This window comes from Candoia aspera, chromosome 1 (genome assembly GCF_035149785.1).
Source record: "Candoia aspera isolate rCanAsp1 chromosome 1, rCanAsp1.hap2, whole genome shotgun sequence".
NCBI classification, from domain to species: Eukaryota; Metazoa; Chordata; class Lepidosauria; order Squamata; family Boidae; genus Candoia; species Candoia aspera.
In genome coordinates this window covers 205200601-205221166 of record NC_086153.1, presented here as the reverse complement: position 1 = coordinate 205221166, position 20566 = coordinate 205200601, and the positions used below count along the sequence as shown (strand labels likewise).

The following is a 20566-nucleotide window of genomic DNA, read 5'->3' as shown; positions in this document are numbered from 1 at the left end:
TTATGCTAAAATATGCCAATGAACAGGTAGTAACTGATTCAAAGAAGATTGAATAAAAATGGAAAGAGTATAACTGAAATTCTGTATAGTAGAAATGTCAACATCTAAGGTATCTTAGAGGATACAACCTATTCTCAAGAATCTGTAGTAAATGGAAGATGAAGCTAGAACAGCACACAAATCATTACCAAGTTGGAAGGCTACAGGAATTGATGGAGTAACGACAGAAATATGGTGAGCAACAGAAGAAGAATCAGTAAAACTGTCAGCAAATCTGGAAAACAACACAGACAATGCCCAGAAGTCAATATGTGCTTCATTGAATATAGAAAGGCCTTCAATTGTGTCAGTCATTGCCAAGCTGTAAAGAAATGGGAATCCAAGAACACCTCATTGTCCTCATGCCAAATCTATTCTCAGGACATGAAGCCACAATCTGGACATGATGAAACAAATTGGCTCCAGGTCAGCAAAGGAGTGAGAGAAAGCTGTATACACTTCCTTATTTGCTGAATATGTAGTGAGTGTGACTGGATTGGAAGAAAATTAGTGTGATTTTAAAATTGGAGGAATTCAGTCTAACAAAGCAAGAAGTAGTAGTAAGGTTGCTGGACTTCATTATAGCACAAATGGATGTACCATTGAAAAACCTAAAGGGGCAGTTTGGGGAGCTGCTGTTTATTTAGCTAGATTTTAACTGCCTCACAGTGGAAATAAATCTGTAAACAGTGTTGACTCTTAAAATTTACCAGTCATAAACTTGCATGGTATTTGTATGTAGTATGTTAATATCTGTTAGCTAAAGATCTGAGGGCTCAGAAAATTTTTCCTCTTCATATTTTTCCCTGATGCCTATTTTTGCTTGTTCTTAAAAAGATTAAAAAATGTTACTCTTTTAGTTTTTCTCTATACAAACTGAATGATTCTGTGACTTAGGTAACAAACCAGTTTCATTTTATAGTCTGCTTAGAAGTTTTAACTTTTCGATAGAAGACAATATCTGTAAACTGTGGAGTTCTTGGTGCTCTCTGAGCTTGGCTGTTTGCTTGCAGACGTTTCATTACCGAATTAGGTAATATCAGTGCAGTGCTGTTTAACTTTCATCATTTACTGTTTTTATGTTGCGGTCCTTTTTAAATTGCTTGCTGTTTTTTTTAGCAGGTTTTTACTTTTATCTTCTTTGCCACTGTTGTTTTACATGTAACTTCTTAAAATAACAAAAGGAACTTTTACTTTCTCTTTTTTCTTTGTTTAATATAGGAATTTTATTTATCATTTGTGGGTCATCTTCAAGGGCAGTCCCATGTAGAACACATTGGAGTAGTCAAGTGGTGATTAGGGCATGGGTGATCAGGGCATGGGTGACTGCCTAAAGAGTGCGGTTGGTACACCAGATGAAGCTATGCAAAGGCCTTCCTGGTCACAGCTGCCACCTGTTCAAGCAGGAGCTATGAGTCTAAGACAACCCCCAAATTGCTGCCCAGAGTCCCTCCTTGTGGGGGGAGATGGGTGGTGTTAAAAATTTGACAAACAAATAAAATAAATAAATAAATAAATTGTGACTACCCTTGAAGTGCCATCCTATCCAATGTCAGAGGAGGATGAAGAAGGAGAAAAAGAAAACATTTATTGAATTTATACACCACCCATCTCACTATGAAAGTGACTCTGGGCTGCTTACAAATAAAGTCATAAAAACCATTATAAAAATACAAAAGATAAAAGAAAGTAAAAGAGGAAAACTAAAAGACGGAGAGAGTGTCTTCAGACCACCAACTTATATAGAACATGAGCTCTCTGTCATTGAACTTTCCCCCTATTTGAAATCAGAGTAGTCACTATCTCCATATACCACTGACCTATTACAAGTATTTCTCTCTGCTCAAGAGAGTACGCTTGGACCTTTTAGACACTGCAAGGTGATCAAGGTGCGCTTGATTCCAGTGAAATTGTATCACAAATAACTTTTTTCTCTGCAAAATGTTGCAAAAGTTGTATGGCGAATTGTTTATTTGTTTATATTATTTATATACACAAGTGACTGGGTGGCTCCACCCATGTCACACAAGTGACGCTGGGCATCTTACAAAGATTAAAACACAGAAAACCAAACACACATCACCCTGACACCCTAGGAAAAACAACTGCTTTCACCAAAAACAACGGTAACAACAGAGCTATCTACCCACATGACCCAAATGCCTGGAAAACAGCCAGGTTTTCAATGCCTTCTGAAAGGCTAATGTAATTGGGGCCATCCAAATCTCTGGAGGGATGCTTTTCTACAGGACAGGTATTGCCACTGAGAAGGCACAACTCCAGGGTCCAACAAGATGGCATTGTTTGATAGAAGGGACCCCAAGCATGCCCCCTCTACTAGATCTGGTGAGATGAGCAGGAACAGTGAGAGAAAGGCAGTCCCGCAAGTAGCCTGGCCCTATTCCATGGAGGATTTCATAGGTGATGACTAGCATCTTGGATTTTGCTAAATATTTGATAAATTTATTCTGTAGTTGTATTTCTCTAAATTGAGGATTGATGATATAGTTGGCAAATCCCTTTTAATTGGAATTTAATTTTAGTTGAACGCAACTTATATTGGTTGCTATTACAGATGGAGAGCCAGTTTGGTGTAGTGGTTAAGGCAGCAGGCTAGAAACCAGGAGACCAGGAGTTCCAGTCCTGCCTTAGGCACAAAGCCAGCTGGGTGACCTTGGGCCAGTCACTTTCTCTCAGCCCTAGAAAGCAGGCAATGACAAACCACTTCCAAAAACTTGCCAAGAAAACTGCATGGTCTTGTCCAGGCAGTTGCCAGGAGTCAATGCTCACTGGAAGGCATTATTATTATTATTATTGAACAGCTTTTGTTAGAACCAATAACTCTTAATACAGCCTTGAAATGTCCTTTTAACAGGCTAATCAATTCAATTTTAAAGGGCATTTTAATTTTAAAATAAAACCCAGTTACCAGAGAGGTTGTAGGCTCCCCCATTATTCTATGTGTTTAAATGGAGGCATCTGTCAGGGATCCTTTACTTTGGATTTTTACTCAAGGAATTAAACCTTATGTACTAAATAGTGCATTAGAACTATGATCTGTGAATGCTAGTTTTTTCTCCATGTGCAATTCCCGACATAGCCTCAAAATTGCCTTAAAAGTTTTAAGGACTTGCTGGGGCAGAATGATGACACTTGAAGGACTATTGGGGATAGATTGCTCATATTTCATTCTGTTAGCAGAGAGTAGCAACATTGAGTTTTTGTCAGTATTCTCTTTTAAAATTGCTGAATAGACATTCAGGGACAAGGAAGATAGATAAGTCTCTAAAGGATCAATATAGTGACAAAATCTTACTATTATAAATAAGCATCAATTTTTTAAAAAAATCAGTTTTACATTTTGTTGAAGATAATTGACAAGTTTATGTATCAGAGTGAAAAAAGTATATACTTTAATGTTACTAAATGATTTCGCTTTTCAATATTAAAATAGCTCAACAAACAAGATATTTTAGGTTTTATCCAATGTTATACATGTAGCAGGACTTCTCTCTCATTTATTCTTGGAAATCCCCAACTTTGTTTCAGATATGCTTAGGACACAGTTTTATTTAGTTTTATCTGCTGATCATGCAATAGCTACATATTGGAACTAAGAGATACCCTAACAAAATTATGCAAATGATTTAAATCTTGAACTAGAATTTAGTATATTATGCTATTTCACCTGCTTATAAATCCGTTTTGTTTGAAGAGGACGTCAGTTTTAAAAGGCCATGAAATAGATAAAAAACATTGTTTGGGGAAATTCATACATAAAGCTGGTTTTCTGGGGCAAGGAAAAAAACAAGTAACAGGAAACCTAGAGTTGAAACTAAAAAATCAGGGGCAGAAAATCAACGTTAGCACATATAATTTACACATGACTTATAACAACAAAACATAAACATTGAGGAAAATCATGAATAATTAAGGCACTTGAAAACACACTTAAAAAACTAAAATTGACAGATTTTTAGCTAAGGATTAAATGGGGGAGGGCATTAGGGTACAACTTGTTAAGAAATTTAAAACTACTCATCTGTTACATTAAAAGTAATTTATTTCAAATATATTATGTCATCCTTTAAGGATCTGAAAAAGATAGTTTCTCAATTTTATAAAATAAACTACACTTTCAATTAAATATAATTGAAATGATAATTCACACAATTTCTTCATCTAATATTTTTATTTTTGGAATGACAAAACAAAAAACAACTAGCCCCTTTCCTCAAGGTAGTAGGTAAATATGAGGCAAGATTCATGGGAAATACTTGACATAATGTAAGGAAAATTATGTTCATAAAATACAAAAGGAAAAAGGAAAACTTTTTTTTCATAGATGCAGAGGTTTTTGATAGTCTTGAGTGACACTATCTGCTTAACAAGGAGTTGAATTTGGGGGTGGTTATTACTTTAAAATAATTTAGCTACAGTAGTTCATGTTATAGAAACCTGCTTTTTAGATTGCTGTAGTAATCTACAGTAAATGGAGGTGTCCTTAAAGATGACTTGGAAATTGCACCTAAACAGAATGTGGCAGCTCCTATTAGATACAGAGAGTAGAAACAACATAACATTGGTTTTACATGAACTACACTGGCTTCCATTGTTTCCGGAAAGAGTACAAGATAATGGATGAGTAATACTGTTGAGAAATCTCCTCACTGGCCTAAAATTCTATTCCTGTCTTTCCTTCCCTGTTTAACTGCCCCTTTCACTACATCTCCATGTTTCTTCTGTTTGCTCTTTCTGTTGGAAAAAAAGAGGACGACATGTATATTTTCCTGGATTTACATGTGTGTTTACATGTCTTCAATATTTTGTATGAGAATTGTTTATAGATAGATTATTTGCCATCAAGAGAATTGTTTATATATAGATTATTTGCCATCAAGGCAGCTCTTAGCGATCACATAGATAATTTTTTCTCCATGACGATCTGTTCTAACATGGTCCTTCGGGTCCTTCAATGGTGCATTCATCACCATTATAACTGGGTCCATCCACCTTGCTGCTGGTCCTCTGAAAATTAATTAAATTGAATACCTACTTTTAATCAGTAGTGGGAGGGGGGCTCGTTTGGAGCAAGACTTCTGACAGACAGACAGTTTAAGTTAGTTATTAGGCCTACATCTCCAGGACTGATTTTATCTGGACTTGGTAACCAGAGGATGACAAACATCAAAACTGAGAATTAAAAAGGATTTTTGTGTTTATATTCTTTTTCTGTCTATTATTCTTTTTTGTATAGTAATTTTATTAAAGATTACAATTACAAAAATAAAAACTAATACAAACTAAAAAGAAAAAGAAAAAAAGAGGTGCAGAAAAGAAAGGAAAAAAGAGGAAAAAAGAAAAAATAAGAATGTAGTAAAGAGAACTATATAAAGAAATGGTCTCCCCTTTCATCACAAGTATAAACAATTTTAGTATGTTATCACTCCCTTAAAATACAACAAATGATCTCTTCTTCCCATGTCCCATCTCTTATCTATAAATAAAGCCATAAACACTCGTCATTTCAGTCCTCATGTCAGCAAAAGTCCATTAAGGGTTACCAGAGATAACATACCTATTTTAAACTTGATCAAATAAACCGTGTTTACAATACTTCCTTTTACTTCTAATAATCTTGATCTTTAGTCCCTTCAAATAATGTCCTAGAACTTTTAATTTTTTCCTTTGTCCCTTCTCACAAAATTCTTCAAAGCCTTAACAAGCTTCTTTTGTAAATCCAAAATAGGAAATTATCCAGGTCACTGTCTTCATTTGTTATTTGTATATCCCTTTTAATTATTAAGACATCAGCCAGTTTCCTTTGTATGTCCAGTGTAACATAATTTTCCATGTCACTCTTGTACCCTGCCATTTTAAAATCCACTTTCAAATCAGTATCAATCTTCTCAGGTAAAACTTGTTCCTCTTCCGTAACATCTTTTAAAAAACCATCCGTCTATAAAGGCAGACACTCTTAAAATTAACTTCTGGGTCAATTGATCAAAAATATCCTTCAATATGTCCAATGTTAAAATATTTTGCTTCATTCTATAATTAATGAGTTGAGTTTGAGTGTTCTCCTTTGATTATAATCTTTAATTCCTTCTAGTTCCCTCTAGTGTCCAATTTTTGAAGTCTTTTTTTTTTTTAAAGAATTCAGAACAAAAGCATTTTCCCACAGGAAGGATTCTTTATAATTCCAAAAACTTATTTCAAATTTATCTGGACCCTAAGTTATGACCTTTAAAGCCTGTAGGCTTAAGTCCAGGTTACCTGAGGGAGTGTCTCATCCCCATGACATCGACCCATCCCACCTGATCATGCAGAGAGGGCATGTTATGGACCCTGTCAGTAAGAGAATTTCATTTGGTGCGGTCTAGGAGGTGGGCCTTCTCTGCAGTGGCTCCTGCCCTCTGGAACACTCTGCCCCTGGAGGAGAGGCAGGCCCCTTGACTCCTGGCCTTCCGGAAGAACCTGAAGACTTGGCTCTGCTTTCTTGCTTGGGGTGGGAAGGGGCGTAGTTATTCTTGGGGGTGGCTGGCATCTTATTGCTCTCCTCACTGAATTAGATCTTTTATGGCCACTTGGATTTTATATTTATATTTATTTTGTTAAGACCTGGCTCTGTTCTTGGGCCTGGGGTTAGGGTTTTTGTGGAGCATTTGGCTTTTTGGTTTGTGTTTGTTTGTTTTTATGTTATTTTTGTGTTTTTGTCTGGGTGGTCATGTTCCTTTTTCAAAAACATCTATTTAAAAATTGTTAAGCCATATGGAGGTGGGTACTTCAAAATCCAGTGAATAACACAAAGCAACAGACTGTGTTAGTCTATTTTTCCATTTTTGGTTTACTTTGGAAAGGGTTGTACTAAAATAATAAAAAAATTTGGAGACAATGGCAGCAGTCTAAAAGTACATACAAAAAAAAGTCTAAATGACTCTTGATATGGCTAGGTTCCGCTGAAATAGGTGCACACTACAGTTTTCAGAAATTCAGTTTATAAAGTACTTTTGCTTACTTGCAAAAATTAGGGTATTTGAGTCTTCAAATATAAGAACTGTAATAATTTTTTTTAAATTTATATTTAGGATTTGAAATTAGAACCTCTGCTCTTGTAGTAACTTATAGATTGTATCAATTAATTAGATTATCCCAATAAAATTGCTATTTCTTTTTTACTTCCTCTGCATTTCCTATTCTCATTTGCAGCAGACCTATTTCTGCATTCTGTGGGTTTTATTAAAAAAAAACCAGATCACTTGCTCCTGCTTAATTTTTGTCCTATCTTTGCTTCCTCCTCCTCTCTACTACTCCTTTTCCTTTCTCTGGCAGAATAAGGGTATGCCTGCAGTAATTCTATCTGAGTATAAAATACAGTGTGCTAATGATGTTTCGTGTTAGAAGTATGAAGTCTAGTCAGACATGCTTAAATGAATCTCAAATGCAAATATGAATTCAGATAACTTGACTGTCAGTATTTTTAGGACTCTTGAAGTCATCCATGTATGAACAGCTTTAATAAGAGATCATTCTGTTTCTGCATTTATATCAACTTGGCAACCACTTTTGGACTACTTGCTTGTAATAGAAAAAAATGATGGTTTGATTTTGGATTTTGGAGATTAAATGGTTTGCTCTACTAGAAATAATGTTAAGATAAGTTAACTAACTGTAAGAGATTAGACTTGTAAATTTATTTATATCTGTATCAGAGAAAGACAGAAGTCACTTTCCCTTTCTGTTTTCTTTCTACTGACACTTTTATAGTTCGTTCTTTTTTCTTTAGTTCTGTTTTCTATCTGTTCTATATTCTCTTTTGTTTGTATCTTAATTATATCTTGAAAATAATAAAGTTTTATATAAAAAAAGTCATCCATGTATGTAAGGAGAAATTGGTTGTTTGTCACTTTTGGCTGGCTGAAATGAAAGAAGATTGATGACTAGGAACTTAACTGCAGCATCTGAGATAGGTTTGGATCCTAAGATAGCCATAGGGAGATATGCTTTAATGAAAAATGTAAAGACACATAGAAGAGAAGCATAGAATGATTCAATACAGGTTTTTGGACATAATGTCATAGTTTTGATTTAGTATTAAAGAGCTGCCAACCATTTTAAGCTTATGCCCGCAAATACAGACATTCATTGATTTTATGCTAGAATTTCAGAGGACAAGAAATATAGCATACATTTTCTTTTCTGTTTTACATGGCATAAGAAATTATTAGAACCCTTCAGTATCATACATAACAGGTGATATTTCTGTATAACACCATATTCTTCCATCAACATTTAATAACATCCTTTATAGCAAAGAGATTTTACTAGGTTGGCAAGTGACAAGTAATTTTAGAGATAGCATTGTGTTTTGTTTGTTTCTTAAGAGGGAAACTATTACAGATATATTTGCTCTGAATACTAGAAAACAATTAGTTTTGACACCCAAAAGATTGCATTGCTAAATCAAAACCAGTAAATAAAAGCAATTATTGTTGTACCTTAAGAAAAAAATGTTTGGAATGCATGCCAAATTGAAATGCAAATATAACAATACTTACGTAGTAAACTTTACAAGACTTTTTAAATACAGCTTTGTTCTCAGTATTTAATTTTTTCCAAAATTGTCCAGAATTTTAATTCTTCAAAACTCTAATCCCTTGCAGGTGCCATACTAGGCAGATCAGAAACACAGGAGTGCATCTTCTACAATGCTAATTGGGAAAATGATAAGACAAATCATAGTGGCATTGAACCATGCTATGGTGAAAAAGATAAAAGACGACACTGCTTTGCAACATGGAAGAATATTTCCGGATCTATTGAAATTGTGAAAAAGGGTTGCTGGTTGGATGATATTAACTGTTATGACAGGCAAGCAAACACTACTATTTTCATATTTCCTGTCGTGTAAACTAATGTTTAATCTGTTCTTTTTTTAAAAAAAATTCCATGCATTTGATTAAGTGTTTAAGAATAGGCTATTACACAAAATTTACAGAGTAAAATTCAAAACAGTTCCTTTTCTCAGGTAGAATCACCTGAAGGTCAATGACAGAATGATTTTCCACTGTTTGGGGATATTGCCACATTGATTTTTAGGTATTTCTATTTTGATGCCAGATTTGTTTGTTTATTCTTCTGTGTAGAGATTGGCTAGTTTGTTTTATGTGAATTTTGGTGAGGCTTTGCTGATAGATAATAGCTGATGCCATTTTGGAGGATGCGCAAGTGTTTGCTTTTTTCCACAATAAAGATAGGGTAAAAGGTCCATTTTTCCAAACCTGCTTCTGATTTGGTAATCAAATTGAAACAGACTAGTGATGGCCTGATGTGGCATGAGACAAACTCTTTTCAGATCCACAGATCTGACTGGTGAGACAGGCTCTGCATAACTGAGCTAATTGCATAAACTGCATTAATTGCAGCTAATGCAGTATTAAAATTAGGCTAAAATGCTGTTTGGATTCATAATTTAAATTGGGAGTGAGCTGAAACATCAGTCCTTTCTATGTTTTACCTATCAATTTCCTGCATACCATTTCTCTAAGCAAAAAAAGCAAGAAGGTCACACCTCAGATACTTAGAAGACTTGTACCGTTATTTTAAGAGATGCCCCACAACAGTATGCACAGCATGATTAGCAACCATTTTAAAAGAAGCAACAGACAGTCTGATGTCTACTGGTATCACTTAACTACTCTCTTGATGCAGTGTGAGTGACTTGTGCTGCTTTTTGTGTTGCACGTTCTGTATTATTCCCTTTCATTATGGAAGCCAAATGAAAGTTGATGCACTTTTGCACAAAATGATAATTACTAGGATATTCATATGTAGATACCAGAATGTCAACCTTTTAAAGTTTGTATTACCTTATTGCTAGCAATTTTGCTGGAGTTTCTTAATATAGTTGTAACATTTTAATATTTAATTGATTTTAATCTCTTTCAGAACTGACTGTATAGAAAGGAAAGATAGCCCTGAAGTATTTTTCTGCTGCTGTGAGGGCAACATGTGCAATGAACATTTTTTCTACTTTCCAGAGATGGAAGTCACACAACGTATGTGATATACTTTTTCTAGAGTCTTGCAGAAAAATTTGTTTAGATTTTAAAACCTATATTAAATCATTATATCATAATGTATATGTATATATAAATAACATGCTTGTAGATAACAAATCTTTTTCTATTATTCTCATTGGATGATAATCACCATATATGAGGAAGCACAGGAAGGGACCTGGACGCAGTAGCCCTGTTAGACACAATACTAAACCTTAGTTGAATTAGATGGGAAAAAGTCTTGTTGAATTTTAACCGTATGTATCTCTCTTTTCTCCCAACAATAATCTATATGGTTGCATCAAATAAAGATAATCTATGATTAAATTATAATAACCCTACATACTAATACAACCCTTAAGATTAGGCGCAAGGGGCAAGGGGCCCTCTCGAAGCCGATAAAAGTCCAAAAGGGGGTAAAACAGGGCTGTATTTTGGCCCCACTACTCTTCAACCTTTATATCAATAATTTGGTGAACTGCTTAAATAAGCCAGAATTCATCCTCCCAAATTAGGAGATCACAGAATTGCAATGCTACTCTACGCAGATGGTGCTGTAGTTCTATCCAGAACTCGCATAGGACTTAAAAGAGCTCTGAAATCTTTGGCTCTCTATTGTGACAGCGAGAAGCTGGAAATAAGCTACCAGAAAACCAAGACAATGGCTTTCGCAAAAAGACCGAAACGTAATGCATGGAACATCCGTGAACACAAAATAGAGCAAGTGTCCAGCTTTAAGTACCTAGGTATAGTTATTCACGCTACAGGTTTGAGGAAAGCTCACTGCGAGTATGCCGCAGCCATTGGACAACAATAGGCCAACACCATTCTAACATTCTTCCAATATAAGGGGGGATTTTATGTTCCAGCAGCACTTAAACTCTTTTGGGCCAAGTCATTAGCCCAACTTCTTTACAGGACTTTAGTAGGACCTTCCCCCTCATGTTTTACACCACTGGAAAAAGTAGAAACCAAATTTGTCAGAGTGTTACTTCAGATGCCCAGCTGCGTGTCAAATGCACACTTATGACTTGAAACTGGCATGGTTAGGGTTGTGTCTAGAGTGTGTCTAGCCTCTGTAATCCTCTGGCTAAAGTTTGAACTATATCCTAAGGGCCTAGCAACTCTTATTTTTCAAGACAGCTTTCAATCTTCGCAGATGAAGGCCATTAATTCAAATATTTTAAAGTTAGGATACACTCCAGCTACTCTTCTAGAGATGGACTTTAACCGAACAAAGCTAGAGTTAGGGTTAGGGTTAAAGGATATAGAGAGGCAAACAGACATAGGGAAGGCCCTACTTTTCCTGTCTCCTGTGCATAAAAAATATGTTGTTTCTGCCGCAAGCTACCTCGAGCAACTTGAAATTCCCACCCATCGGAGAGCCTTCTCTTTAGCCCACTGCCATGCTCTCCCATCTGCAGTATTGGAGGGCAAATATAAAAAAAATCCATTGGTCGCAAGGCTTTGTCCATGTGACTCAGGAGAAGTTGAAACCACAGACCATGTCCTTCTGCACTGTGCCTTCTACAAAGACATCCGCACTAAATTCATTACACTGCTGATTAGTAAACATGATGCACAGATCCTGAGTATATGCAATTGCTGCTTATAGACGAAATTTCCACAGTTACGGCGCAGGTAGCCAGGTTCTGCGCTGCAGCAGTGAAGATCCGACACATCAAGAGAGGCCATCCTTCGTAATTGTCTTGTATACAATAGTAAACTTTATATAATTTTATCTACATATGCAACATAGTCGTAATGTAGTTTTTCATGTTTTATATTTTATTATATTTTATATCTAATATACTCTTGAAAAATTCTATATTCTCAAATAGTTAAAATAGGCTACACCCTAGACCTTGCATATAGAGTTAGATAATTAGTGTATTTTAACTGATTTTAATATATATTTTATTATATGTTGTTAATATCTTAAGCATGACTATGTTTGTCTTACAGAATAACACTATTGTATTAGTCTGTGACCGTAATAAAGATCTAACAGCTTATAAAAATTATAATAAATAGACAAAATAAAAGGATCTTAAATGAAAATATAAAATTTAAATGTTTAAGCTTTAAATATGTCATCGTAGATAGATAACTTAATTTTCCCCAATTTTTTAAGAATTGCTCATATTTTCTGCTTTAATATTGAATTATAAAAAAACTTGTTTTTCCCTTGCAGCTACTTCCAATCCTGTCACATCTAAACCACCTCTGTTTAGCACCTTGCTTTACTCTCTTGGGCCTATAATGGGAATAGCAGTGATTGTACTCTTTTCATTTTGGATGTACAGACACCACAAATTAGCATATCCTCCAGTACTTGTACCAACCCAAGTAAGTGGATTATTTTGAATGGAAGTAGATTTGTTTGTTTGTTAGATTTATATCCCACCTTTTTGCTAGCTTTCTCAAGTGTTGACTCTCTCTCTGCTACCACAGCCCTGTGAGATAGATTAAACTGAGAGATAATAACTCACCCAAAGTCATGTGAGCTTCCGTGGCTATGGGTGGTCTCTCCAGTCTTCGTGCACCATCTTAATTAGTACACCCATGTTATAAAATGGTGCTATAACATTACCTTTAACACAGTAGATTGAAATCTTATTTTGAGTATAGGCATACGCTGTATATTTTTAAATATATAAGCACTATGACTTGAATTATTGAATTAGTGACAAGGATCTAATGGGATGTGTGAATCTTTTTTGCTGTTACTTTTGACAGCTGCTATTTGACCTCTTGAAAATTTTGGGAAAACTGTTGGCATGTGTTCTGAGAGTCTGCAGCCAAGGGAAGGAATTAGTTGAAATTGGTTTTCTTTCCCCCTTCCACAATTACTCAAAAGGTTGTCAGGATCCTGTATCAAACATTTTGCAAAAGGTGGTTTAGAGTAAATAACTATTCTCTGAGATTATGTCAGTAGGTGAATATTATATTTTTAGGGTTTTTAAAAGCTCAAAACTTGTTACAATCAGTAATGTTGTAATGTAAGCTTTAAAATCTTGCAACACTGTTAATGCCCATATATTATTAGAACATATTTTGAAGTTGCAAGAATGAATTTTATGATTTGTAGATTAAATGTTTTAAAATTATTTAAATATGGTAACAGGATGTAAAGTATACATATTAAAATTAGGAAGACTTATTTTTCTCATTATTTGGAAAAAATCATTTTTTGAAATAACAGTTGGATTTGAATATTCGGTTGTATTCTAATTTATTCAGGTATCTAAATAACCAAAGCAAGTCCGCCCTACCATCACTCATGTTATGTCAGGAGGCAAAAAGCCTTCATGCCTGATGCTGTACATGCAATGATGTCTATGTAAGTCAGTACCTTGATATTGGAGGGATGTCTTGCATGTAGAGCTGCATGGTTGAAGGCTGTTTTTTTGGCAGACATTTGCACCATGAGTGCAGGAAACCCTTGGCATTTGAATTATATTGCTAGATTCCGTTCTGATTTTTGGAGTTTCTGAACTGGATCCTATTGTTTAGAGAATTTAGAAATAATGGTCCTTGTTGAAATTGACTACAACAGTTCAAACTTATTTTTGAAGATGATGAATTTTATGAATATCCATAACTTACACAGAAATGTATATGCACACTTCATAAACATTCTCACTCAAAATGTAATGCTGTTTTTTTTACTTGTTTTAAAACTGTAAAGTGAAAACCTAGAAAGTCAGTTGAAGAAAAGCACTAGCTGGCTAAGACATAAGCTTGCTCTACTGACATGAGATCAAAATAAGTTACTTTTAGATGATGAAAACTTTGATACAATAATTTGAATCTGAATCACTCATTTTGTACCAGATTAGATTTTTAAATAATTATGTTTTACATTTTTATAATTTATTTTAAATGGTCTAATATACTTCAGTATATGAATAGATGTTCCCAGAGCTAAATAGATTAGAAGATAGAGTCCTAGTTGTCTTAAATCCCCTTTCTTTCACAAGAAAGAAACTTCAGGCAAGGAAGGAGATAGTATTGGTAAAACTGTGTTTTATAAGTCAGCTTCCCCAGTACTACCAGAGAGTGTGTTTTTACTCAGTGGAAATATTATTTATTTATTTATTTAGACACATTGCCTTGAATTTTTTTTTGCACTTAATCTTTTTCCTATCTCTGCTGATCATTATTTTTGATAAAGGTATATTTATAATACTGATAAGGTATCTCTGGAAACTAAAAATGTTTTGCTGTATCTTTTAAAATACTAAATTATACATTAATTGAAACATTAAAACATTTAAATGTTGCATGTCCTTTGAAGGAATAGTCTTATGTTAGATTAATATGACAAGTAACTACAAGCAGAAGGTTGGATTCAAATGTTACAAGAGTTGAAGGTCAATATATAGCTGATTTCATCCATTGCAAACTGTCATGGTCCACACTGCTCAAGAGTTCCCTTGACTTTACAGAAAGGTATTTGTGTGCAACAGCAACTGCAAAGACGTTTTAATATAATGAAACATTTGAATCAAATCCTATGTGAAAAGTGCTATGAGCAGTCATATTATACAAATATTGCAAGAAACTGCATACAAAGCATGTGAGATCCTCTTCATAATTTCTTCTGTTTATATTCCATAATAGTAATTGTGGCTTTACCATTTTTATCAATATCTTGAATCATGACTATCTGTAAAAACTCAGTGCATTCAGAGTATAATGTGAAAAGTTTACAAATACAATATAATAATTACATATTGGTGCTGATGTTTACTATATTTAAATGTGGTTTGTGAGTGTTTCTGTACTAGATGTAAAGTTAGGCAGTTTTGAGCAGAAAAATCATGATCTAACTAGATTAGGAACTTCTAATATAAACCTGCAAATGTAGAATATAAATCAGATTATCAACATATTTGCAGGAGATAGAATCAGTGCATACATATATTTGATTGCAAGGACATTTCTTCATGTTACAAGCAACCTATAGCTCAAAGGATTCCCCTTGAAAATCAGCAAAGGCTTATTTTTATGAAGTTGAAATAGATGATTAATTTAGAATAATTTGAATTATTTATAACCATATGTTTATATTGTTTCTAGAAAGAATTTCCAAAGTAGTTTGTAATGAAAGATCAATGCAATTTAAAAAGGAAACACTAAGTAAAACTGATACATCAGTCTAGTGAAATCAAGTCTCATTTGAGTGGAGCTTAACTCCTGTTGACTTCATGGACATGCCTGCGTGATATCCTTGGCTACATTGTAGAAGTGCTTTGCCATTGTCTTATTCTGGGATTTTTTTTTCTGCTTTCCATTCTATATTTCTGTCCTGAGATTTCCTTCTGACCCCCCAAGTATTAACCAGGTCTGAACTTCCTTAGTTTTTCAAGTTCAGCCACGATCAAACAAGTCCTGCCACCTATCTTGGAAAATCAGTGTAGATAATATTAAAATGCCTTGTAAAAATGAAAGGAGGTAGGGCAGGCCAACCACTACCAAAAGAGTCCTATCCATATCCATACTAGTCACATTTACCTTGCTGCAGAATATAATACAAAGTCTTTGAAGATTTCTTTAGGTCCATGGAAGTGATTAAATAGCTGTCAGTACTAACTGCTGCAAAATGAACTAATTTGAGTGATGCAGTTGCTCAGCGACTACAGTGTGACTCAAGGCTGTACCCATTCAAAAAGCATAATGGAGAAATTGCTTATTTAAATTTTCATCCAAATGTTTCTGTGAGCAGCTCTAATAAATTGGTTCCTTATGTGCACAAAAACTGTAAGAGCGTTTCCTCATTTTCCTGGTTCCTATTTTTTTTTGAAGGAAGTAAAAATTAGTTTATCAATTACTATTTTTACTAGTTTGAAAAGATAGTTAAACTCCACAAAGTGTGCTTTCCCTTTGCCATAGTATGTGATTATAATTGTATAGGTAGCTATCTTATTAAGTGGCTTTCTATGAATCAGATGGTTTCTGCAGATGTAATTTGAAGGATAAAACTTGTCAGTGGGAAATAGATTTGTATGACTCAGCTTTTTGCACATTGATAAAGCCTGCTTGCGCCATTTCATAGTGTCTGCCATTTAAATACAATGTGCAATCTCTGTCTCAGTTGAGCACAATTTACTTCAACTTTTCATTTAAGCAACTGTAGAATACTAGTCATTTCTTGTACGTGATGGAAGAAGAATAATGTGTTCAAGCATAGGAACCATTGGTTGCTGGAGGAAGGAAAGACCCTTTTCTGTGCCCAACAGAGAAGTGCAGCTGTCTGTCTTTATCAGCCATTAGTCAGATAAGAAAAAAGTTTAAAACCTGTATGGGCTAGCAACTAGGATTTATTTCTGAGAGTGGTTCCTTTAAATGAGACTGAGCTTATTTCCTAGTTTGTATTTGTAGAAACAAATTAAATGGTTCATGATTATAATTAAAATGGTAATGGTAAAATTAAATTGGTTCATTTAGACAAGAAGTCTTCAGTCATCCTAATGTCATAAGGTATTCCTTGTTGCCATGTTTGGGAAAGGAAGCTCCTCCCTGTTGTTTCTGTAGCAGAGAAGTAAGTTGTGAGTCTTCATGCTTTGATCAGGGAAAGAGAATTGTACTGTGTACCAAGCACATGCTGTATGAAAAGGAAAGGGACCTTATACCTACTCAGTACTCTGATCCACACATGGCTTTGCCCACCAAAATGATAATGTTGATTGTTTATTGTATATGTTCTGTTTGTAATCAGCCTATCTGAAATTCATCTGAGGATGACATTCTTTAGATTGAGACATTTTCAGTTTATCTAAATCTCCCTCCTTCTAAAATTCTTATTTCTTCCACTTGCCCAATGACATAGTAAGTTGGCATTTTTTGTGTTATTAATTTAAAATACAGCAGTTCCATTTATTTTTGTGAAGTGCCTTTCTCATATTATGCTGTCAGATAGTCCACTTCCTCGTTTCTCAAATTGTGCATTAACTCTCTCTTCTGTCATCATCCCACTCTCAGATTTGTTAAATGAATTGCCCTCTCTCCTACAGGCAGCTTCCCCCAAATATATTATTGCCTGTACTGTGAATTCTTTCATCCAAATAACGCCATGTAAGCAGAACATTTTCATGATAGAACTGCTTTTCCATTCCCATGCAGGTGGCTTTTAAAGTTCGTTCCTTGCCCATCAGAAAGTTGGGTGGGGGATTAAAGCACCACAGTGTAGCAAATGGCAGAAAAAAACTTCCTGTACAAGAAAAGCCCTGCTTACATAATATGTTATAATTTAAATAATTTTACCGTATCAGAGAATAGGTATGCACCTTTCAATTTTTTTTTACTGCAGAAGTAATCCAAAGGAATACTGTAGTTCCTTGAAATTCTAGTTCTTATATATATGGTAATTTGTGATTCAACTATTATTCTATGATGTGAGAAATAAATTACTCAAAAATGAACCATAATTTTTTATTGCTATTAATTTATGACAGCACAATTTTTAATACAAATAGGGATTCAGTATTTTGTTTTCTCCTGTAAACAAGGTTCTAGATGTTGAATACTTTGTAGTAGCAAAGTAGTCTCTGCCTTCCTTATTTTAGTTAAAATATAACCTTAACCCTATCCTTTCTGCGGATAAATCTGCAAGGCAAATTGTTGTAAGAATTACTTACATAGTAGTTTATATAGTTTTATTACAAATTTATTGTAAAGCTTAATTCTCCATAAATATTTGGTTTATTTGGTCTAATTTGGTTGTGATTATTATATCCTCTTCACAAACAAGCAGTATTGGTTAATATATTATCAATATTTAGGAGACCGCATATACATACTTCAAAATCTCTGCATGGAAACTGGTTAGCTCCCCAGAAAATGGTAATATCACACTAAGGTTTGCAAAATATGGATTGAAAAGCAGTATCCTCCAGATTAGAAATATAATGATTACAGTGCTTAACAACTTTTTTATTGCCAGATTAGATGAATTCAATACTTCTTGACCGTCCTTTTGTGTTTGGCATAGTTGGCACAGTTACTAGTTTACACCTATATGCACACCATATTTTGATAGCCATATTCACACAAGTGCAGATCCTTTAATCAGCTGAAATTTTGGTAATTTATGTCAGACATTCCTAACATCAAGAATTAGATAAGCACTGGAAATAATTTCTGTTCACTTTGAATGAGAAGTTATATGGCGGGCTGATAGGTGCTTTTTTATTGTTTATTGTACAATATACAGGTATATGGAAATCCTTTGAAAGAGAAGCTTAGGAATGAGTGGGAACATGTAGCAAACACCTCTCTTCAGATTATTAAAGCAGGTGCACCTTTTTTTAGTATTGTGCATTGCGTCAGAAACTGCTCCTGCTCAATTTGTATGCCTGTGTAACTATTTCACTTTGCAAACTGGCATGCATATGTGAATAAAGCTTGAGTGTAGCTTCCAAAGCAGCCATACAAACCTGGAAAAAGATGTGGCCACAAATGATTCAAATATAAGGCTTTTCTATGCAGTCCAGTACGTGGCCAAATTCCTTTTCTGAAGAATTTGCCCAGGCTTTGCTATCAGGACAGTTTATTATATGGGCAACATTGTTTCAGTTATTCTGTTCTTGATTCTTCTCCCTCTTTTTCTGGATTTTTTAAAAAGCTTTGTCATCTTTTTGTTATTTTCATGGTCCCATTACCAATATAAACCATTAGAAAAAACATTGACTTATCTTCATCTAGATGTTTGCACTTGTGAAGTGGAAGGAGGCTTTCTTTCTCTCATTTTGTATATTTTTCCTTGTCAGAGAATCTGTACCTTTATAAAAATGAAGATTGCTGATTTTGTACAATCTGTTGATGTAATGGATTAAGGGAACTCCTCATTCTAAGTGACCTGCTGGCTAGCTGGTTGGACCTTTAAATATTCTCTTATTTGGAAGGAGGAGATTCAGAGGAAGAGAATATCAGGATTTTTTGTTGTTGTTGTTCTTACAGAGTTTTAGCTGGAGGCCATGCAGGAAGAAAGTACCAGAAGAAAAGAGATTTTGAGACTGGGATTGAGATTGCCCAAATCTAAAAACCCTTGGGAGAAATGGAAACTAGTAAGGTTGACAGGGAATGTTTATCACATGAGGGATGATTTTCCTCATACCACCTTATACCTTAATTTCTGCTCACTGATGTACACATGATTTGGGGGTAATTTTGTATCTGCTCCAGTTGCCTATGTTTTTGCTTGCTTTGTGTTTGCAGATTACTGAGCACTGGATTGTAAGCACGGATCTCAGCCTTGTGCAACTTGTATTTAAACTATTCTCTCAAATACCTACTTAATTGCTTTTATTAAAATAAAAATCCAACATCTTTTCTTGATGACTAACTTCTTGGGCTGAAAGGGGAAATCTGGAGCCGTTTATTTAAAAGGAAGGGAAGGGGAATTTTCTGTTCAGCCCCATCCAGATTCCTGGTGAATGAGGGCCTATTCTAGAAAAGGTGGAAGCAGCATAACTACCTGCCTGAGTAGTTTTTATCTGGGAAAGAACTACACCTAGAATTCAGGTAGAGGGTGTGAAGGTAGAGTTCTATCAGAGATTGGTATGAATGTTAGTGATAGAAAGCTTTGTTCCCCACACACAAACACCGGTTTTCTTTTTGCTACAGTTGTTTTTTAGTGAACTTTGAAGAAAATGCTGTATAAACCAGTACAATTTATTGGTAATTACATGTTGCGTATTCTGGTTACTTTTAATAAGGTTTGCCTTTCTTCACTTTTAAAAAATAAAAAATTTGAGGTGTTTCATGAGTGTTAAAATAAAAATTAATTAAATGTTAACTTATATACTGTTATTTCCAGATGGAGATAGCAAATCAAAGAGAAGGGTGGTATTTCTAGTGTTAATTAACTACCAAAAAAAGTATTAATGAAAAGCAAATTATGTTTAGCAAGTTTAATAGTTAAATGAAATAATGTTAGGATGAGGGTAGTTGTGTTTTGCTTCATAATTGTGCTTAAAGTTTGTAGGTTAGATGATGCAATACTGCCCTCTTGTGTAATGTAGCAACTTATACTTTATGCACACGTTACTTTGGGAAAGTTAAAACTTGATAGTATAAAACCAATAGCTTAATAACTAAATTACTACATTTCCCTGAGCTTTCTACAATAATTGCATTATGCTTATAGAAGTCATTTTTTGAAAGCTTCAGTACTATTTTGAGCATTTGGTTACAAAAATTTTAATGTTCAAATAAGTAAGTTACAGGTGTATCATATAAACACTATTGATAAGTCTTTTATTGTCAAAAGAGGATCAGTCCAGTACATATTTTCTTTGAGATAACTATGCTGAATCTTACCTATAACTTTTCAGTATTGCCGACTCTCACTTTTCATAAGATGCACTTATATCTGCTTTGTATTATATGAAATAATTCCCTTTTGCCTGTGTTTTTTTTACAAGCACGCCTTTCATATAATGATAGAGGTAAGATGCACT

General features: G+C 34.4%; 1 protein-coding gene across 2 annotated transcripts in view; it reads left to right on the top strand.

The window, feature by feature from the left end:
* The first annotated feature begins 9987 nt into the window (after positions 1 to 9987).
* Positions 9988 to 20566, top strand: part of ACVR2A (activin A receptor type 2A) — a 33674-nt gene continuing 23095 nt past the window's right edge. Inside the window, exons 1-3 of one of the 2 annotated variants that reach the window (XM_063318386.1) lie at positions 9988 to 10097; positions 12295 to 12449; positions 20531 to 20554. In XM_063318386.1, the coding sequence (XP_063174456.1) occupies positions 10049 to 10097; positions 12295 to 12449; positions 20531 to 20554 (228 nt within the window). In that variant the 5' untranslated portion in view covers positions 9988 to 10048. The remainder of the gene's footprint in view (positions 10098 to 12294; positions 12450 to 20530; positions 20555 to 20566) is intronic. The other variant, XM_063318387.1, reaches the window with a different exon arrangement.